Genomic DNA, 23766 nt, shown 5'->3' with positions numbered 1-23766 from the left:
TTTCCAAAGTGCGTGGTAAATTGAATAAATCGTTTTATTTAAGTTGCGCAGCACTATCTTCTTACTAAATGTAAATGTATTCTTACCTACAGGTAGTAATATATCTTTAAGTTTTGGAAGCTTCTGGTAAATGTTTTCAGTTAACTTTATTTTCTGAGTCTGCAATTTTCTAGGTATATATTTTATATAAATTAATATTCCAAAATATTAATACAAAATTCGGGCTTGTCTATACTACTATTAGCAGATATAGTAAGATTTTGTTTATAAGTTTTTTCAATTTCACTTTTCTTAGGCACATGTGATCTTTCAAAATGGTTTTCGAAGATCTTTTCGATATTCCAATGATACTAGTAAGAGATCTGACTGTTAATCGTCGATTCTTAAGCACAAATTCCTTTATTTTATTGACGTGTCGACCATCATAGTAGAGGATGTTGATGTGAAACACGTTTGGTTCCAACAAGAAACCGTTACATACCATATAGCCTACGAAGCATACAATTTTTTGAAGGGGGTTTTTGGTGAGTGCATTACTTCGCGTTTAGACCTCCAAGTTCATTCGATTTAACACCGCTGGACAATATTTGTTTGTTGTTTTGGGTTATATGAAGTCGTTTGTCTACGCAGATAAGCCAGACACGATTGCCACCTCGGCTAGAGCCAATCGCGTCAATCACTTGCCACAAAACATTTCGATATAATAAAGCTAAATCCTTGGTCATAACATTAAATTTTATAAGTTTTGTTTCTTCTTGAATATCATTTGTCTAAGAAAACACCTTTATAACTATTTATTTAAATATTTATACTCTGAACAGAAAAACTGTCCGAACAAAATTAAGATAAAGATCTGATATGAGATATGCTTCGATTCTGCTGATTTCAGCTGATTGTTCAGCGCCAAATTGTCTTACTACTATTAAACGCCTTAATGTACAAAATTGCAATATTTCAAACATTATATATATCCTAATTAACTGCTCCAAACGCAATCCGCACTACTATTACTACTTCGGAAATGCACTGATTTTGATACAAATTCGTAAATGGCATACTTAATGATGGTAATTAACCTTTGTAGGCGCATAATGTTTATGTGTTGTTCACACAATTCGTACGCTAATAGGCAGACAGTGCCATAGGCGGAATTTGTTTGGGGAGGGGATAGAAGAATTTTAACTTTGTTTGTATTTTTTGTTTAAGAAAAATGATTGTACAAATAAAAAGCTTCTTGCTGTACGAGTATTCCGTTCATTTATACAAACGCGCTTTGGAATTAATTATGTGTGCCTAAAATTAGGAAGAAATTGAAGCTATATTCCACAGTTATTTGGATTTGTGTCGTGAAGGTATTTTATAGATTAAAATATGAGCCGAAGACACGAAATCGACATGACAATATAATTCAATGTAGATTAGTCGAGTTTTATTATTTATCTGCCGAAATTCTTTATTTATATTGTCTCATTATTTGATGCTTTCGATTCTCAGATATATGTAAATATAGAACAATATTGAGTCTAGAATAACTTGCTCCGATTAACACCAAACGACGCTAATTAACGTCAGTTGATTTAGAGGGTTATATTCACAAAATCGAATTACATATGTTTGAGAATATTTCGAAAATTTGAAGTTAGTCCGGCAAGCAGTTTTGGCATATTCGTAAGAATTTCCTTCACTTAGTGAAATCGGTTCCCAAAATTTTAAAGTTTTTCTTTAACTTTTTTCTGGAAACCCAGTTTTCAGGGTCGTTGAAAAAAATTTTGTCGAAATGAACTTATCGGTCGTCTTAACATTTTCACAGGATCTTCTAAGATATATTTTTTCGATTTTTAAGTCATTCTGAATTGTAAATTTTTCACAAAAACAAAAATTTTTTTCAGGCGCTGCCACTTTCTCCCATTTGACTAGCGCTTCAATTATTATCTGTAGTCGTCCTTTGAAATAATTGATATTGTGGGTTTTTGGATTTTTCTTTAAATTTACTTTATTGATTTTTATTTATCAAAAAAATGCCTGTTCAACAAAAAAAATGTTCACGAAATAATGCTCTTTTCTGACTTATAAGTGGATATAAGACCATAGCTTTATACATTTTATTAACGCGTGAGTGACAGCATTACCAAATGTCAAGACAAGATAATCATTAGTGTTTGGTATACACTTTCTTTCTGAAGTACATAACGCTCATTCGAAGATTTTTACGATGTGCGAAATTATTCAACAAAGAAATTCCATTAAAATTGTTTGTGCGGAATCAAATTTCTGGTGCAGAAATAATCAGATTGTTGGAAAAGACCTTCGGTGATAATTGTTTGTCGCGAGCAAGTGTTTGTGATTGATACAAAATATTTAAAGAGTGTCAAGGACGTGTTGACGACGAACCACGTCCAAGACGGCCATCAACATCAACTGTTGATCAACACGTCAATAAAATTAAGGAATTGGAGATTGAAAATCGACGATTAATAGTGAAAGATCTTACTGGTATTGTAGGAAGATCGGGAGGATCAGTAAAAAAACATTTTGAAAGATCACTTGAACCTAAGAAAAACGAAAGTATAACTGATGCCAAAATAACTAAATTTTTTCCGAAAAAAAGTGTCGTGTTCTTCTATGAAACAATGCTTTCTCACTAACAGACTCTCATGAAGTGTCTCATTTCCGACGATAAGTCGTCGATCTATGCTTACGACCCGGATCCGACGATCAATCGATTGAAGACAATAGATATGAACCGCTCCGCGCATTGAAGACTATTCCGGAAATTGACTTTAACAACTGTTTCGAGAATTGGCAAACACGTTGGCACAAGCGTATTGTGACCAAGGGTGTTTAGTTTGAGGGGACGACATAGATTTTGAAGAATTAATTAAGAATTTTAAAATTATGAACAAAGTCTTATTATTTTTTGCTCATAGTAGTGCTCTTATGCTATTTAAATGGACCAAATGAAATGTATAAACATATTTTTTAGACCCAGCCGACAGCAGGATTTAAAACGAACCTACATTATTTGTTTGAGCTTTACTAAGTGAATGCATACATCGCCCGTATCATGCCTCTGACTTCAAGCAGTGAACTGTACTGGAAATCGCTAAGTTTTCATTCAATCACTTCTGTTATCATGAAGGACTAGTGCAAAAGGTGCAAAATTTCTCGCAGATGCCTAATATACCCTCTTCTAAGCATTTGCACTTACAACTATGAATAATGCACCACTGAAAGTCAAGCCAAAGCCTCACTATTGCGTTTAACTGCCATGCACACATACCTACATAATTGAATTTGCAGTTCCACATGTGGAAATGTACGATTGTGTTGCTTCACTTTCTGTGTGTTTGCCATCCGGGTGAAGCTACTTATACTTAACTGTGCATGAAATATCTACTCTTTCATACTTTCATCTTTATATGTGTGCTTGCAACTGGCTTTCCTAGTCTAATTTAAGGCTTAACACTCAGCTTCAGCAGCTTATGCGTATGTATGTGTGTGTGATTAAGTATTGCAAAATATATTTCCGAAGGGATGGGGGAACACACCTAAGAAGGTTACGGCTCGTTCAAGGAAGGCAAAGCCATAAACTACTTACAGCTCAATATCTCTATGTCAATTTTGCTTCCCGCTACCTCCTCACCCACACACACATGCGTTTCAAATTGACTGTTATCAGTCAGAGCAAAAACAGCAACAGCGATAAATTTAATACACATGCAACATATAGTAGGTACTACTTACCATCATGTGGCACCAGCGACACGTCAAGCCGGTGATGCCGTGATATGCCTTAATGCGTTTGCGACACTTGGAGCAGCGGCCATAGCAATTGCCATCGACCCAATGGTGCAACATGTCGCCGCCTCCCTTGGCTTTCTTTGTTTTTACATAGGTGGTGATGCAAGAGGGTGGTGCACGTTGCACGCAACGTTCGTGCACCGTATATTTGCATACTGTTGTTGTAATATTTGTTATTGTTGTTGGTATTTGTTATTGTCGTTGGTCATAATCAGCAGTTGTCAGCACCGTTGACATCATCAGCACGGCGGTGAGTGCCCGTAATAATTTCGCGTTGTTGTTTTTATTTTTGTGTATTGCATTGGAAAGCGTGCGCAAAAATTTGCATTTAGCGGTGTGTGGAAGAGAAGAGAAAAATAAACACATGTCAGCAACATTTGTTAATTGCGAATTCGTGTCAACTCGTAAAGTTTTTCATTTCCACTTGGGTTTTTGCGAGTTTTCAGCTATCACTTGACGGCTGTTTGCGTGTTTGTGCTTGTGGGTGTGTGTGTGTGTGGACACCTACATGCGTTTACATAAGTACTTACGATTGACTTTAATGGCTAATTTATGCAAACGCACGCAATAGAATTTTATTGACTGGAAAATTTTCTTTACAAGTAGCTATTTACTTGTACTACTACATATGATATTATTATACCCTGAACAGGATATATTAAGTTTGCCACGAAGTTTGTAACACGCAGAAGGAAGCGTCGGAGACCCTATAAAGTATATACATATATAAATGATCAGTATGTTGAGCTGAGTCGTTTTAGCCATGTCCGTCTGTCTGTCCGTCTGTAAATATACGAACTAGTACCTCACGTTTTAAGATATCGTTTTGAATTTTTGCAAACGTCATTTTCTCTTCAAGAAGCTGCTCATTTATCAGATCTGTCGATATTGGACTACCATAAAATATAGATGCTATACAAACTGAACGATCGAAACCAAGTTCTTGTATGGAAAGCTTTCATATTTGACAATGTATTTTCACCAAAGTTGGCGCAGGTTATTTTCTAGGGCAACAATGTAATCTCCGAAGAAATTGTTCAGATCGAATGACTGTAGCATATAGCTGCCAACAAACTGAACACATAGTTACTAAAAGAAATGCACCTGTGAAGGGTATATTAGCTTCAGTGCAGCCGAAATTAACGTTTTTTCTTGTTATACAAGGTCTGTCGCAAAAGAAAAAGAACAGAAATATAACTGTTTCTGGTGGCGCCACCTATTGGTGGGTATATGAACTAAAAAGTTTGATCTCTTGTTGACATTTCGTAAAAATTTTAAGACAATTGGTTAACTACAATCGATGTTATCGATCAAAAAGTGACAGCAGCTTTTGGTCATCGGTCGTAAAATGTAAAGAGCAAATATTAAATTTTGTTTTAAACTTGGAAAAACGTTTACTGAAACATTTAAAATGATGAAAAAAGTTTATGGTGATCAGTGCCTATCCCGCAGTAATGTGTATGAGTGGTTTAAGCGATTCCAAAAAGGTCGTGAGGACCTCTGTGACGATCAGAAGTCGGTCGTCTTTAGAAGTCAAAAATAAAGACAATGCTGATTTGTTTTTACGATTCCGAGGGTATTGTACACCTAGAGTTCGTCCCAGCTGGCCAAACGATTAATGCTGTGTTTTACCTTGGTGTTATGAAGCGTATTTTGTCACGCATTCGTCGTGCTCGACCACAATACCGTGAGGCAGGGTCCTGGCGCCTGTTGCACGATAATGCGCCGTGTCATCGGTCGACGCTTGTCACTGATTTTTTGACAAGAAACTCCATATTAACCATTAATCACTCACCCTACTTACCTGATCTGGCACCCTGTGATTTTTACCTATTTGGAAAACTTCATTTGCCCATGAAAAGACACTGGTTTCAGGACATTTCAGCTATCGAAAAGGCGACGACCGGTATTCTCAAGAGCATTCCGAAAAATGACCTTAAACACTCTTTTGAAATGCTAATTGAGAGGGCTAAACGCTGCATCGAAGCACAAGGAAACTACTTTGAATAAAAAAATATAACTTTTGAAAAATATTAATTTTTTGTTGTTTTTTTAACAGTCCTGTTTCTTTTGCGTCAGACCTTGTATATAATACTTTATTGAGATCTTCGTTTTTACTTATTTAATTTAATTTTTATTTTTTTTTTATTTAATTTTTTTAAAGAAGTTTTAACAGGTCAATTGAAAGTTCCCGGCCTACCATATTAAACCCCATTTTTTTGGCAACATTCGACTTTTTTCTTTCAATATAGTGCCCTTCAAGGCTTATATAGTTATTATAGAGACCCTTCAACTTTTTTCCCATTTCCGTAGTATGATTTGTCCTTTTCTACAATATAGGCCTAGGTTCGGCGGTCAGCTCTTCATTCGAAAGAAATTCTTTACAGCGAGCATTCTTTTGAAATTTGAGAACAGTAAATAGCCCCTGGGGATCTGGGGAATACGGTGCATGTGGAAGCAATTAGCAGCCCAATTCGTGGATTTTTACCATTGTGTTCACTGACTTGTGACACGGTACATTACCTTGGTGAAACAGCAGTTTATTCTTCTTCAAATACAGCTGTTTACGGAAATTTCGTCCTTCAAACGCCCCAATAACGCTGTGTTATAGTCGCCATTTCACCAGATCTTGATCTTACCGGACGCCAGGGGTCGATCATATTCTCTCTAACAAAACTTTTCCGATACTCTTCTTTAATTTTGAGCAATATATTCGTATACTCGCTCCATCAACAACAAATATCCCTAAGCTGGGACAACCTGTCAGAATTGGACCGTCGGGCGGATTGAAACTTTCGCCTCAATCGCTTAACATTCTTTCTCTTCAAGGTTTGCTCAAGTGTCCACCTCTTGAAGAGAATAGGACAGATTGTTATCTCAAAAACTGGCAGATTAGTTTGCTTATATATAGACAGACGGTCAAGACTAAATTGACTCAGGTCGTCACGTTTTCTTCTGGCTTTTACAAATTTAATATACTTTGGGCTGTAGTATTAAATATAATCATAAGAAATTTTAAATATATGTATGGGAGGGAAATAAAATTAGTAGCTTTTATCGGTCAATAAACCGATGAAAATGCTGACTTCTTTCTAATAAATGGCTTAAGCTCTTTCTAGCGAGTTCCTCAATTTTTCTTGATAAATATATTGTACAATTTCGCTAAGATCCATAGAGTTCAGTTGCTAACTATTCGGCAATAATGGAATAATATGATTGATGCCTACAAAACATCTGCTTCGCCAAGATAAATGATGGCTTTCTCGTGCTAATGCTGCTAACTCTCAGCTGCATTCGAGTTTTAATAAAATTTTAAATTAAACCTCCTGTTATACCTTAGCATTTGTTAATCCGTCTAAAAAGATGGCTTTGAAACACATTTTGTCCGCATTGATGTTACTGAATGCGAAAATCCTTCCCAATACTTCATTTGTCCATACTACTATCTTCTGCATAGTCAAAAATGTGCGTTTAACTACTTTGTGATGATCTAAATCGCAGAAACTTAGAATTTGTGACCCGTGATTAACAAAAGTTTCCTAGCTCGATATTTTTTCCCAATTTTTTGTCTTTAAATTCTATTAAAACTTGTTTCCATCATCAAAATTTCCTGAAATATTTATTGGACTGTGCAGTAACCTCGTATCGCATGTTGGCCAGAAGGGTCTTGGGAAGCAGGGCAGCAATGGGAAGTGTTGACTGAAGCAAGCAACTTCACTTCTACTGAGTGCCAGGCCACAAAGGCAACGCGGGCATAGAAATAGTGGACGAGATTGTCAAAAATGGTGTACGGCTAACACAAGAAAACGTGATTAACATTGGGAAACCCATGCATTGCCTATATGGTCTCGACAGAAGCATGGTAAAGAAAATCAAAACTCGATGGTGGAAATCTAGGTGGAAAACTGCAAAAGTCATGTGCAAAACGGTAGATCGGAAGTATACAAAATTCTTATTGGCACTCAATAGGAAAGACTGTTGGAACATGCTGAGGATACCAACTGATCACTGTTTGGTGGAAGGTTTGAGTTGACAGGTCGAGAAGGCTGCTGGAAATGTCTAGAGCAAGGCACCAGAGAAACAATGGATCATCTTTTGTGCACTTGTTTCGCATTGGCAAGACTACGCTATAAGCATCTGAGGTCCACAAGGTATGATACACTGGAAGAGGAATCGACAATGAGGCCGGAGATTCTGCTGAAATTCGCGTTAAGCGCTGGCAACCTAAAGGATGACTAGTCTTCTTGACCTATCAGCTAAACTCTATCTGGTATCGCAAAGGACCATAACTGGTTTATGCGTGACTTATTGGCCTCCCAGATTGGATTGTCATATCAAGGAAACGTAAGGGTCCATTTAAGGCAGTATTACTTAGTTTTCAAAGTAGCTTGTTAATTAATTTACAACGAAATTACCGTTTATTTACCTTTTGACCAATGTGGTACGAATTAATGTTGAACCTTGGTACGGTAACCAAAGAAAGCGATGAGCACCAAGATGACTTTTGACAGACTTTGGCTAAAACTAAACTTAGTTTTGATTTAGCAAAATAAATGATTCAATAAAACTATAAATAGTATTCAGTGTAATTTTCGGCATAGGCAAATAAACAGACTCTTAACTGAAACATTAAGATACTGTTATATTACATTTACCCTACATTTGATTTTAATTACATGTGTTTAGATGGGGAATAGTGGTATTTAATTCAAATTGTGTATGACTAACGAACTTATTTTGTTTATGCAAATTCGCTCCGATGTAAAATTCATTAGCCTAAATTTGAGTTATTTTCGCTCGCTTGTGTAGGCAGTTATGTAAATGCGTATGAAGCAATTTCTTGAAGCAATTTACGTGCCGAATGATTTCCGGCAAATGTAATGCACTCGACTGTGCAAACAAATAAGCACCAACAAACGCATGAACGCACCACACACACACACACACGCTCACACATGCACGTATGTGCTTGCAGTGGCGCATTTGGAAAATGTAAATTTAAATAAATACCCATCTATCCGTCGCTTCCCGTCAGCCAGCCAGTTGCAATTTAACTTTTCACTTACAGAGTTATTTGAATTTCCGGCGTTTAAAGTGAACTTCATCACGAACCGGAAATGCACTAAGGCACATGCAAGTGCAACACACACACACCCACCATTTTGTATATGGTATATGTTTGTGTCGAACTTGTACTTACACACACAGCAGAGACCCTTTTTGCCAAGGCCGACCAACATATTCAGGCAGAGATTACAATATGCCGGCTTGCTGAAATGTTTTAAGCGCCACACATGAATGCCATCCTCCTTCAGTGCCGTATTGTCAACGCCTGCAATGAGAGCATAAAGAAAAAATATAGTTTTAGAGTATTGAATGTGGGAAGAGATGCACACACAGATATGTATCTAAATGATTGAAAGCGTAAACGAGCGTAATGGCAATATGTAAGTAAAACATACAAGGGTGCGAAGCAGCGAGTGCAATAAAATTTAATTATATTTATAAGTATATTTCCGGCGGATATTTAAATTTAATTAATTCGCTGAAAAATATTTCATTTGGGTCCCAGCTTAACTCCGTTCAGTCAGATTTGAGTTCTAGATGTCTTACTTGTGACTATTAAGGAAATTATACAGAAGAAACCCTTAACGAGATCTTTGAGGATCACTGTTGTGACATTTAACATTTTTTCCGCTTTACCTTAATGCACTTACATATGACTCGTGCTATACACCAAGCTAAAAACAGTTTAAATATTGAACTTAAAAACAATGAACTCAGCATCGCGAAGGTAAACAGAACATATGATCAAATATTAACCGTACTAGTCTATATCTATAAACATTTTTTTCATCAATTGGTTGTCTTAATACAAATCAAAAAATTTGCCTATGACTTTTTGATTGAATTTTTATTATGAAAAAAATGTTAGCCAGTTTCCTTGCAAATTTGTGTTTTCAATGGAAATACGATTACGAAATCCGTCAAAATGTTGAAGAAAAGATTTGGAGACTTCATCACGAACAAAGTATTTGAGTGGCACAAAGGATTCAGTGAAGATCGTGAAGTCATCGAAAACATACATGACTCCAGTTGTTCCTCCACTTCTGTTATTGAGTCTGCGGTCTTTAAGGAGATACTAACATCTCTTATGGATCGACTCAATAAATTTTGGTTAATGTTTTGTATATGAAGCGTATCAATGTTAAACTCGTACCAAAAAACTGCATGTTTTTCAAAAATGAGTTTCAGTAAAGTTCGCTAAAGAGAGGCTTGATAACATAGCTGAGAATCCCACATTCATTAAGCTCATAATTACTAGTGACGAGACGTGGTTTTATAAATATGACATTAATCGTAACCAATAAATCAAAATTAGCGGAAGGCTCTGAACGTCACCCGTCCCGAGATTTATAACAAGAATATGGAAAATATGACGTTGGTATACTTGTATTGGCTCAGAAACATATTTTGAAGGTGATAATTGATTTGTTTTAAAAGTTTCCGTGAGAATATTTTTTTGGAAGTTCGGATCAAATGTGATTAGATCTTATTACTTGAAAACTTTGCTTCACTTATGTAAGATTTCCATTTTGATAAGATTTTCAGAGTTTAGAATACCTTATGTGCAACATGTGGCTTCTGAACAAACTAAAATAGAGTTATAAGTATTTCTTCAAGAAAGGTCGTTCATATTTTTTGCAATGTAAAAGTTTTATATTCGCACGCAACGCTGTCACAAAAGTAATAAATGTAAAGTAGCGCTGGGTTTAGTGATGTGTCTGCAAAATGTGTTGCTGACTTCTTAAGAAATAAACGAATTCACCGAATTCATCATCGTTGATGACACGTTATGAATTATATTTGCCAACGAGTGCCGTACGTTTGATGATATCACAATGATTATGAAGGAACAGAAATATGCAACGCAGACAACTAATAAGTAAGGTTAGAATAGGTGAGGTTTGATGGGCTAAGGCGGTATGCTATATGCAGTCCTTTGTGAAGCCATAGAAAAGAAAAACTTCTGTGTTCGAGCTTATAAATTAACAAAGCGCTTAGGAGCCAATAAAAATTTGTACAGGCGTTTAATTTACATTCCCGCCACTTCGGTGGGATGTCTGAAGGCACCCAAGTGTTTAAGTCTTCACCTTCCAGGGGGAAGGGAGGGAGAGGCTAACCTTACTGAGGGCAAAGAGATTACAAGATCTCTTGCAATTGATCTTGCGCCAAAAGGCTTTTTTGACAGCGTATGCACCGATGGTGGCTCAGCGCTGACCAATCTCCGGTGAAGCTCAGCTATTTGCTTTACAACTTCCTGCGATTTTGCTGTGTGTGTGTAATATGCCGTCACCCATACTAGTCTTATCACAAAGACACTCGATGCTATTGATAGCGAGGTTAGGCATTCCTTGATAAACCCTGAATGCACTGTTAATGAGTTCAAGGCTACTATCGCCACCCTGCTATCTGAGTGAATGGACATTTCTCTGAAGGAGGCAGCACTCCGGAACAGTAAATCTACTGCTACCTTAAAAGCTGCACCCTCGGCTTTGAAAACACTGCAATAGTTAGGAAATCTGAAGTTGGAGCTGATGGAGATCTGCTAACATTAAACCCCTCCAACAACCTTCCCCCAAGCTTTGACCGATCCGTTAAGAAGCTCGCTGCCCCTCTCTTCCAACGGCTTCTTCCCACCTACTACTTCCTCGTCGGTATGTAAGCAGAAAAAGAGCTGTAATAGATCGGTTTGTCGACTTCATGATCCAAGTGATCCCAGCATGAAGTCAAAGTAGGATTTCCAAGTGTTCGGACACTTGTTCTTTTAGGAACCCAGATTCTCTGAGTCTGATATCAGCTCACGCAGCCATATACCTTCCGACGATGTCTACGGGCACCATGTGCAAGATGACGGTAAGTGCCATGATTGGCATGAGTGGACCTTAGTGCAGCACACATGCTGATGAGTGCCGTCCGTTGGATAGTCTCGAGTGCTTTGCAAGTGGGTTTTTTCTAGAGCTCCCCACCACATAAAGACTTCATAGAATATGATGGGCTTGACTATGTTGTCGTAGAGCCAGAGGACCACTTTTGGTGACAGACCCCATCTTTTGCCAATGTCACTTCTACAGCAGTATTGGGAAATCGGTGCCTTTTTTGCTCTCTCTTCAATGCAAGCCTCCTATCCAGGATGCGCTCTAGATATTTCAAAGTATCCGCTAGTTGCAGACGGATGTCTTCCAATCGGGGCAGCGGTGCCACCGGAATATTGTATCTTCTAGCAATAATAAAACCATGTCGGCTTTATTTGGGTTGATGGCGAGATCGCTTTCGACTGCCGAATTTGTTACGACGCTGAGCAACTGTTGGCAACTCTGCTCAGTGGTTAACAGCAAAGAGTATTTTCCCAAATATTTTCTTAAAAATTTGCCCTAAAATTTAAATCTTTAAAAGACATCACCATATTTGCTTGTAATTATGTAAGGGCTCATTAAAAAATCTAGTTGATGAAAAGTTTAAATAAGGAAAATAGTTAGCAAATCAACGCGCACAATTGCCACAACGCAAAGCAAAGAAAGTTTGCTACAACTTAATTGTCGCTGTCTCAAGTTTGCTTAAAGCAAGTTAAGTAGTCATTTTACTTGAAGAAGTTGCCGGCACTTTTGTCTTTTGTTAAAGAAGAAACGGCCAAAGAACACGCCTGACACACCCTTTATAAACACACGCACTCATACATGCATGCACGCAAAGAAGATAATACTTACCCAAGAGCACGAGCAGTGGAATGGTTGTCAGGCCGCCACGCTGCCACTCTTCCAGTGAAACAGTTCCATCGGCATCATAGTCAATTTCCACCATCATATCTTGCAGAATCTGTGAAGTAAAAAGAAAGTAACAGAAAAAGATTAAGAAAGGTAATATAAGAGCAGAAAGTATGTGAGTGGAATGTGTGGGTGATAACACTTTATATGTAAATAAGTGCATATGTTTGAGCATGCGTGTGTAAATATGTATATGTGCCGTATGTATGCATGTGCACACATAGATTTACGCAAATATATATGTGCGTCTCCATATTCACTTGTATTAAAGCAGCTGAAGGCATACAGGGCGTATGAGTAACCTCGAGCCAAATATGCCCAAGCAGTTAAGCGGCGCTCGGAGTACTGTGAGTAGCAGCAATTCAAGTAACTACATATGTACGTTTCTTTAGTGTTGAATGCTGTGGGCATGATATAAGCCTGAAAAATGCTTTTTCTTCTTCTCCTTCTTATTGTTGCTCTTCTAGCGGGCTTTCGCTTTTGTTGCCACGTCGAAAAAGAGTTAATAGCGGTTGCCTGCCAGGGTTAACGCGCTTTGCTAGCGCAAATATATTAAGAATTTCCATTGAAATTTAATTCCGTATAAACCGTTCGCGGACAGGCAACAGCAAGGGAGGGTGGCGGGTCTCAAAGCCCTCGCAAAGGCATAAGGCAGGCTGTTGCAGATGAAAAGTTGATGAAAAATAGCAAAGCGGCAGCTAAGTAACTGCGATGAAATGCGATTGTGTGCGCAGTTGAACAGCTGGAAATGTAATTTTCAGCTCTATTGCGGCGCAATAAACAATATAAAAATATAATTTGTTGCATAAAAAACGCAATGATAAAAATGCTTTGATGTGCGCGAATGCGAATGCTCGGTTGGCGGAACTATATAACTTTTGTTACTTGTTTTATTACATTTCCTTGTGCTAAATTTGTTGTGAAAGAAATTGTGACGCTTTTGTAGCAAATTGGTGGTATTTCCTTGTGATGAAGTCGTATTTAAGTAAAGAGCATTTTTGACACGAACTTGTCGGAAATGATTTGTTCGGATAGTCTCTTTGAAATTTATTTACTTGGTTTTATTAAAGATAGATAGTATGCAACATGCGGTTGAATACACATATTTTAAATTATGTAGGGAATTATTTATTTTTTTGTTTTGAAAAACAGGTGATTGTAGCAACTCTGGTCTGATTTTATTATTATTCTTTGCCGTTAGATCCAATTATTAATAAATAATATTTAGCTTAGAAAGTAATTAGTTAGTTTGGGTTGCAGTTGTTTTCCTATATTCTATAGATGCTGATTTTTTTTGACACATCGTTTTCAAGAAGAAATAAATTGCATATGACCTAATGATAGGCCAAATTGTTGCAACAATTGTATCCGCATGTCAGAAATAATGCGCCAATTATTCTCTTTGAAGTCGTTAATAGTGTTGGGTTCTTTGCGTAATCAAGCAATTTCACTGTACCTCACAAAAAGTAGTTCAGCTATGTTAAATTGCACGATCTTGAAGGCCACGCTACAGGCCCACTACGCGGGATAGTGCGCTCACCAAAAGTTTCATTCAATACATTGATTGATTCGTTGTCTATATGGTATGAAGCGCGATCTTGTTCTAATTAAATTATTAAAGAACCATTCAACCGGAAGTGAGTTTCTTCGCGGAACATCCGGTTCGGTGGCTATCTCGTTTTGACATCATTCAACGAATGTACGACTCACTTGATGGCCGTTCTTCCTCAATTCTTGCACTATTTAGATTTTGTTAGCCCGCAAACCAAGATCCTTTCGCAAAATTTACTACAAAGTGGATGGGCACGAACTGTTGCTCGCGATGGCGAATGGACTTCATCGGATATCTTCTAGTATGACATTCCGTTCATTATGTATGTCTCCTTCTGCTTCAATACAGCTTTTTGCACGGTCCGAAAACTTGTCGAACGAGTGTTTTAGCTCGTTGGCCGGTATGGACGTCAGTATGCCGGTGCAAGCCTTTTGAATGACCTTTACGTCTGCATAACGCTTTCCTTTCCTGGGCGAATGCATTTTTCCGAAAAGGAAGAAGTCGCACGGTGCCATATCAGGTGAATACGGGGAGTGGGTAATGGTTAAAATGTGATTTTTGGTCAAATAATCAGTTACAAGCGTCGATCTGATCTGAGCAATTTTTGGTCGTCAGTCAATTTGTGCGGAACAAACCGTGCACACACCTTTCGTAAGCCCAAATGTTCGATAAAAATGCGATAAATCGATGTTTTGGAGATGTTCAATTCTATTTCCATGAATTTCTATGATGATTTCGGCGGATTTTTGATGAATTCTCGCACAGTTTCGATGGAATTTCCGATGATCACGGATTTTAATTGGCCCACATGTTGATCGTCATTTATGTCGGCGCGACCACTTTGAAAACATTGAAATCACTCCTGCACTCTGCTACGGGATAGGTAATCATCGCCATAAACATGTTTCATCAATTCAAACGTTTCGCTAATAGTTTTACCAATTTTAAAACAAAGGTTTATGTTCGAAGCTCATTTTCGCACCTATAACACAAACACACTGACACCTAAAACGCAATAACTTCACTTCCAATCAATGAGTGTCATGAAATCACTGGACAATGGATGAAGATAGCAGATTCTAATGCACCAGTCGACATATAGAGGAACGCTAGATTCAAAAAGTCCTGTTTACTTTGGAACACTCCTTGTATATCTAATTAATCAGCATAACGAGCTGAGACGGCTTAGGCTTGTCTGTCTGTTCATCTATCAATATATATGCGAACTAATTTTAATGTTTTTGAGATAAAGATCTGAAAATTTATAGCTTCTAGCTGCCATACAAAGTAGAAAGTTCAAGTTCAATTGAAATCAAGTTCTTTTATGAAATTTGTGTATTTGAGAAGAGTTATAATGCAACCGAAGTTAACGTTTTTTTCTTGTTTTGTTTGGAAATATTCAAAAATATGTTAATTGTTTTCCGTTTTAATTCAAACTACCATGTGGTTAATTAGGGTTGGATAACCAACTCTTAATTTTGACCGTAAGAGTTTTAAAGTAATGAAAAAAGGACTTTTTATTAGAACTCGCCTTTGAAGTTGACTTGTTTGAGTTTTTTTGGCGACATGATATATTTCTTCTCTTTCTGCTACCTTCTGCTGAGCAAATAGTGAAGATAATGCAAAGTGTAACAAATCGAGACACAAAATAGCCATCAGTTATTGGCGAATTTTTAATATAATTACAAGATTCAATCTGCACTATCTGCCACTGTAGACACAGCGTTGAATGAGTAAATAGCTCACAGCTTTAACTCAGTAAAAATAACTACAAATTAAGCTTTATATCAAAATAAAACTCATAACCTTGAGTTTACTCAACTATTTATGTAAAAATATGCGCAAATATAATAAGTTTAAAGACATTTGCTTTAAGCTTCAATTTTTTTTGCGTCCGCGCTCACCCGCCCACCAACATTCAATTTATTTAATTTACTTTGATGCAGCCATATTTGCAGCCTGCGGCTGATTTCACCACAAACGATTGTTCATTATCATATCACCAAATGAGTGAAAGGGTCAAAGTGCACAAAAACACCTGTTCAAATACAAAAACAAGGAAATAGTTTGTAGCAAATCAAATAAAATAAATTAACATCCGTGTAACTAGCGAAATAATCAGCGATCAGCGTAAAAAGCGCACATTTGTATGCGTGCCTGCATGTGTGTCTGTGTGTGCGTGGCTGGGACCCTTTGCGGTGCTTTGTAAATGAGCGCGTCGAATTTTATGCTTATGTAAGCATTTGAGGCGGCAAGCAAAAGTAGCAATAATTGGAAAAGTTTTATTGAGTTTGACCGCAGGTTGCGGTTTGCGTGGGCAAAGCAATCACACCAGCTGTTGCAAGTAAATATGTGAGAGTATATGTAAATGTATCAGTAAGTGTATTTTTGTGTGTGTGTGCTTGCAACTTTTTGTTGTCGCAGCCGAGGGTGAGGGCAGAGTTGCCGAAAATGAGGTTTTTCATAGCTCTTAAAGTATTTCCGTCTGCGCCGCTTTACCATTATTAACACGTGTACCGTTATAATTTGCTTACTCAATGAAACAGCCAACAAGAAAAATCAGAAAAGTGAAACGGTATTTTAAAATACTGCTTGCAGCAGCACATTAAATGCATCTGCTCCATTTCTACTGAAAAGGACTTTTCTACTGAATGTATAACCATCCTCCCCGACAGTGACGTCCCAAAATTTACGACCGCCAAAAGTCACATTCGACTCATCGAATTTTATCGCAGCCCCCATCGTGTTTGATTTGTTATATGGTTTATATGATTATTTGACATGTATTCTCTTCAATTTGATTCTCGGTTGTGATCCTCACCAATTTTATGACGAATTAATGTGCAGAAATTTATGACAGACGCTGCCATAAAATATGCATATATGCAGTTATCTATTATGACTATGTCATATATGCACATCACGAGTAAAATTTCAGCTTTATGATAATGAGGAATCGAAAAGTTTAAACATTTTCATGTACATAATTTCCGTTAAGAATAAAGAGCTTGGTTTAAATTGATTTTTCACTTTGGAGAGTATGAAATAAAGACAGAAAAATAAAAAAAAATTAAGGATTGATTGACATTAAAAGGAACTGGTGAGCTGAGGGCTACAGAATGGCGAGCTTTAGAGCATTTGAAATAAGTTACTGCTGAAATGCAGTGTAAAGTCAAGTCGATCTAACCACCGAAGTTACGAATGATAGCAAGCACCCAAGCAAGGAAGCTGTTAGTCCTTATAATTCCTTCCATGTTATCATCTAAAGAACCAAAAAATTTTTCTGCAATGTGGCTAGTAAATTTTAGTGAAACAGAATTTCCGATAACTTCCGATAGGCAGTATGATCAAGTAGGAGGACGCTACTATATGTAGAGCTTCATGATGCCATAAAAACAGAATTCCTGTATTCTATTTTACAAATAAGAAAAGCTCTTTATAGCAATATAAACTTGAGTTCAATTTCTATCCTCACCAGTTCAATGGGATATCTGAAAGTGTTGAAGTCTCGATCTCGCAAACGCGGGTGAAATAGAAGAGAAATGCTGAGTTGATTCCACCACATCTTCTTCCATACAGCTTCAGCCACTGGCCTTGGGTAAGATTCTTAACCTAACAGCATCAACGTCGATAGAGCAATGGCCAGTTAGAACTCCCGAAACTAGGGAGAAGCTCTTACAAGAGCAGAGAGCGCACTGATTCATTTCGCTCGATCTCGGTCTAAAAAGATCTGGCGACAGCGCTTGACCACCATAAAGTTCCTGACAATAAAAAAAAATCGGGTATAAAGTCAAAGCAGGCGAAGATTTCTAAATGCTGGGACACCTGAAGCACTCGGAGAAGATGTTACGGCCGAACCTCCAGGCGTAGAAAGCATTTTTAATGCTTCATTAATAGAGCATAAGGAAGTTTGAGAGGAACTTAGTTAGCTCGTGAAAACAATTAATTACTGACGTACGACCTCCAGGCGTAGAAAGCATTTTTAATGCTTCATTAATAGAGCATAAGGAAGTTTGAGAGGAACTTAGTTAGCTCGTGAAAACAATTAATTACTGACGTACGACAGCAAGGAGTTGATAGTATGCGTTCATCAATATTTATGCAGAATATAGTTGGTTGAATTCTGGTTGAGGACGAGGACCAGACGAAATATCTTGGCCGAGTACCGCAGTCGATGGAACGCTGATCTGTACGAGATATACGGCGACATTAATATAGTGCAGCGATTCTAGAGACAGCGGCTGAGAACACTCCACTTTGAAAGTATTCGATTCAGTACCGGCCGGTGCAAGCAGAGGAAGAGGAAGACCTCCACTCTGTTGGAAAGGTCAGATGTAGAAGGACCTAGATGCCCCTGGTATATCGAATTGGCGCCAAAATAGCGAAAAGAAGAAACAACTGGAGTGCTGTTGTTAACTCCGCTATAACCGCGTAAGCGATGTCTACGCCAGTAAAGAAGGAGAAAACTTATCATGGAATTGCATATAACAATATTTTAACAATAGCTTTTTAGGAAAGATGAACTCGGTTAAAGCTTTTATAAAAAAATACCGAAGAAAAATAAATTTACGACTTGTAAATATTTTTTAACTTTTACTCACGAGGAAGAGTTTTAATTTTAAACATCATAAGCTCAGACAGAAGGCAGAATCCTCCTAATCGGTTTGATAGCAAAGAAAATTTCAGATAGGGCTACTTATTGTCATATGATCTCGTTAACCCAATTGCAGGTTATTTCACCCATGAGGACTAAAGAACTAAATTGCTTGTAAGCAGTGATATTTTGCTTGCTTTGTTTGTGTTTTGAGCAAAGTTCAATAGCAGTCAACAATATTACAATATGCATGGAATAGATCTATTATTTATTAAGAATCAATAGAAAATGGATAGTCCAGTCATTTAAGCTTAAATTAGGTAAGAATCTCGGAATTCGATATACCCATTTATATGTCTGTAAATACTTGTAGGTATACCCTATCATATGTAGGTTTTGAGACAACTTTAGATTGTCAATATACAAGTATTTACAGACATATAAATGGGTATATCGAATTCCAAGGTGAATTTACTATAATGACTGGACTAGGTGTATTGCTCGGGTTGAGAAAAACAGTTATTTTGTAGAAATGTGCAATAGATATTATACGCCATTATCAGAATTTTAACTGCCCGAATATGTAGCCACACAGTGCTGTCGGCTCCACGCATTGTTTCGCCTTAATTAGTTATATGCATTCATTTGCTCCCACATGCACGTGCCGCAAAACTTTGCTGGGCTTAACAATAATAATATTTGTTACAGTATATCTTCTAATTTCTATAGGAACACAGAACGGACTGGGGGCTTTGTTAATACTTTAAGTATCTAACTAATGTCAACTGCAGAACCAAGCATTTCGCAACTCAATTCGAACACATAATTAAGTGTGTGCGTACTTGAGAAAGTCCATGCATACAAAGAGATGTATAAGGTTTAGATAAAGGGTGACGTTTTTAGGTTATACAAGTTTTTTGTTTATAATTTTTCAAACAAAATGAAGGAAATTTAAAGAAATTTGTCTAACAGAGCGGGATCCAATAATCTAGGTGGCTATTTGGCAGGTCTACTTACTAATAATGATCTGAAATTTCTCAAATCTTCTTTTCTCCCCACAAAGCCGCATATTTGTCGGTACTGCCGTTAATGGTTCACTATAGCTTATAGCTGCCATAGAAATTGAGCGCTCAATATCATGTTCTTTTATGGAAAACTTTTTTATTTGACGATATATCTTCACGAAATTTGGCAAGGATTGTTTTCTAAGGCCACGGTACAAAATCCGAAAGGATTATGCAAATCGTGTCACTATAGCAAATAGCTACCACACAAACTGATACTCTAGGAATATCTGTATAACTTAAAAAATCACCCTTTATCGATACACGAATGTCTTTGACAGCAAGAACGCACTTCACTAACTTAACCAACAATTAGTAGCTGGAACAAAATGCATAATAAAAGGCGATTTGCTCATTTCGACAACGTCGTCATCATTAAACCGAAGACGATACGATAGTCGTAGAAGATTTAATTACATTTACTGTCTTTTTACCGTTAACTGCTATCCTTCAAAATGCCCGAAAGTAAACAGACGACCTGCAGCGTACTCACCGAGTAAAATTTACAGTGGAAAATTTTACGATTTTATTTTACGAGCATGGGGTGTCTAGTTAAAGATGCTAACGAAACGATGAAAAGGGCGTAATAACAGCAATGACTTGACGATGATGACAATGATGGTGATGAGTGGCTTAATGCATGGCAACCAGCTACGCACATAAACAAGCAAATAAAAATGCAAAAGCGGAGACAAATTTATACAAAAGGCACGAAAGTACGGAATAATGTCGAGAAGATGGGTGAGGACAGCACTCGAGAAAATATTTGGACATTTAATGGGCTGAAAAGAAGTGATTTCCAAATCAAATGATTTGTGTAGCAGTGTATTGGTGTGCTCATCTGTGTGGGTTATCTTTACTGCTAAATGAAGTCTTACTTACCGGCCGCAATTCGCTGACATCCCAGCCAAGATATTCGGCAACAGCCATCATTTGATTAACAATCGCATCCATTTCGGCCGTATCCAGGACACCATTGCCATCGGTATCGTATAGACGAAACATAACTGTGGCGGGGTAAGTGTGAGAAAACAAATAAGAAATCGTATAAAATATAGATATTAAAGTACAGTATCGAGTAAAAATATACATGATGGCCGAAAGTGTGAACAAAAGTGCAAGGAAATTCGCACATGTTCATATCTTTGGGTTATATTGTGCATGGCAATCCTGTCTGCAAATATCTGTATTTTTTATGGCTTTTTCGGAGCACAAAAATATGAGCAAACAACAAAAATATATCAGCTTTGATTTAAGCCCCTCTCTACTCTGTTTTACTGCAAAAAACCATATACGGCGCCTTAAAATATGTTGCAATTTGCATTTTACTACCCGCTCTGCATGTCATTTAGCGTAGCATATATTCAGGCGTTCATTTAGTTTATTAGCACGTCTTTCAGCAAATTTTCTTCGCAAAGTTTTCTTTGTTATTCCATTAGGTTATAGTGAGTTGATGTGCATGCGGAATTTAAAGTTTTATTTTCCACTCGCTGTGGCAGTGAAAATTGGTTCTTTAAAGAAAGTTTGGAAATTTGCAGTCATTTTTCTTCCAAAACTATGTTGAGACATAAATAAATGTTGCATGGAAAAGATTTTTCTTGGTATGCTTCGGGAACTTCATTAGAATTGAATTTAATATAGAAAGGTCTAAAGAAAGTGATACCAATTTGTATTGTGACTACAAATATTGAAAACATATTGAATGAAGTTTTGTGAATATCTGCTTTTTGCCGTTTGTACTTACATACATATGTATATGTACATATGTATATTTGTATGTATGTGGAATTCACCTGTTATACCTTTTTTATTAAAAACTAATACTACTAGGAATTGATCTCCGACTTTTCGTGATTTTTGGAAGAAATAAGTTCGGGATCCCGAAATTTCGGGACCAGTTCGGAATTTAATTTTAATTAAATTCTATTTAATATTACATATATTAGGAATGTATTCCTAAGTTTTCAGCATTTTTGGAAGAAACAAATTCGGGTTCCCGAAATTTCAGAACTAGTTCGGGATTAAGTTTTTATTAAATTTTATTTAATATTTTATATATTAGGAATGTATTACTGAGTTTTCGGGATTTTCAAAAGAAAAATAATTGGGGTCTCCAAGTTCACGATCAGTGCGGGATATACTACATACATTATTAATAAAAATGAAGTAGTTACATACATACATATGTATGTACATATGTATGTACATATATTATATGTATTATCAAAACGTATCATTAGAAATGTATTGCCGGGATTTTGGAGTGAAAAATTTTCGGGATATCGATATTTTAGAACCACTTCACAATTTTTATAAATTTTGATTTTGTTTATATAATTCAGACCAAGTATTAATATTTTAATAAGAATGTGGTATTTATTCTCAAACGTTAGATATGTACATATTCTTGTAATAAAATAATATTTTTTTTTTATTATTTTAAATTTTTAATATGTGCAACCTTACTCCGAAATTCCGTCAATAAAAATCTTTCTAAAAACTTGTTAGGGTTGATATTCATATTGTAAAATTTCGTCTACTTTTTCTTAAAAAAATTTAAATAGGTGGTAACTCTGATTAAAAACTGTTTCATTTTCTAACCTGTTAAGTTCTACGTCAGTTTGCTTAATTTTTTTTTTTCAATTGACTAAAAATCTTTAAATAGGTGGCAACCCTCTAAAAATATTTTTAAATGTAAACTTCCTCATTTTGATATTGTTCTTTTCAATTTAAAATAATTTTTGATTTAAAAGTTTCAAACAGGTGGCAATTTTCTAAAATTTTTTTAATAATCAGAAAGGATCTTTCACTTCAAAGATTGTTTTTGTTGCAGTATTTTCGTTATGAATATTTCCATCAATATAGAAAAGATACAGTTTCAGTCCGTTGAGAAAACTTTATATTTGTGAGTAGAGTTTAATGCCATTTTTCATTTTTCGAAAAGCTTCAGTCTTTGCATAAAGAAGAAAATTTATTAATATCCCTCCCTACCTATAATATTTTTCAGATTAAGTCTCTTTATGTTACTCAAGTTAATCAATTTCAAAATTTCCCTATTTGCCATTTTCTTTCTCTTTCCATTACGTAACCACTCATTACATTGATTGATTTGGTGGTGGGTGGTGTTTATAAATCACTCTTGCTCATTGTCTCTTTTTCATTTTTTTCACTATCGTCACTACTCACATTCAAGCTTATCTTCCGGTCGTCCAGCTTCCAGCAATGACAAATAGCAGACGACATCCTTGAGCGGCACCTTCAGCGTCAACGGATCAAAGTGTGAAAGTTTGCGTGCCAAAAGTTTGATATCAGCTGCAAATGAAGAACAAAGCGTAACAATAAATATATAGTTTAGCAGAAAAAGTAAAAGAAGAAGAAGACGGAAATGCGAAAATGCCAGCGTGCTAAGTCTTAAACGCTGCGCAGTAAAATGATGTGATGAGCGCGCGTGAAACTTAAAACCAACCAAAGGATAAGCACTTTGAATGCTCCGAATGACTAGCATATTTCTTAGCTAGCTCACAGCGTTCCCTACAGTTATCCAGCAGGACGGAAGTAGTTACCCCAGCTACGCGCAGCAATCTTCAAAGTCACTTAGCTGTGTAAGAGTTGCTTTGATGAAAGGGGAATGATGCTATCATATTCCACTCTACCCACTCTCCACTATTTCGCATTAGCTTACATTTAGTACGTATATACATATGTATAATATATATTGGTATATATGAACTTTAGTATATAAGAGTTTGTAAGCTAAGCGCTGCCTTTCACTCCACACACAAAACTCATGCCATTAATTTGCTCAGCCAGTCTACTCCTTTGGCTCCCTCCACTCATTGACAAACGCACTCACTCCCAGCGCTGCCATTTCATCGTTTCATCAACGCTTCGCTTCCATATAAAATTACATTTCATTTCGCAATTTGTTAG

At 36.7% G+C, this 23766-nt stretch overlaps 1 protein-coding gene across 2 annotated transcripts in view; it reads right to left on the bottom strand.

Moving 5' to 3' along the window:
• The window catches only part of LOC120771554 (diacylglycerol kinase 1), a 195647-nt gene that overhangs the window by 35526 nt on the left and 136355 nt on the right, over positions 1 to 23766 (bottom strand). For both annotated transcript variants that reach the window (XM_040099615.1, XM_040099616.1), the window contains exons 8-12: positions 23023 to 23148; positions 20719 to 20843; positions 12570 to 12678; positions 9002 to 9133; positions 3745 to 3956 (exon numbers count right to left, since the gene is read on the bottom strand). In XM_040099615.1, the coding sequence (XP_039955549.1) occupies positions 3745 to 3956; positions 9002 to 9133; positions 12570 to 12678; positions 20719 to 20843; positions 23023 to 23148 (704 nt within the window). The remainder of the gene's footprint in view (positions 1 to 3744; positions 3957 to 9001; positions 9134 to 12569; positions 12679 to 20718; positions 20844 to 23022; positions 23149 to 23766) is intronic.

The sequence above is a fragment of the Bactrocera tryoni genome, chromosome 3, assembly GCF_016617805.1.
Source record: "Bactrocera tryoni isolate S06 chromosome 3, CSIRO_BtryS06_freeze2, whole genome shotgun sequence".
In the NCBI taxonomy this organism is placed as follows: domain Eukaryota; kingdom Metazoa; phylum Arthropoda; class Insecta; order Diptera; family Tephritidae; genus Bactrocera; species Bactrocera tryoni.
Note: the sequence above shows the minus strand (reverse complement) of the source record. Positions and strands in the feature narration are given on the sequence as shown.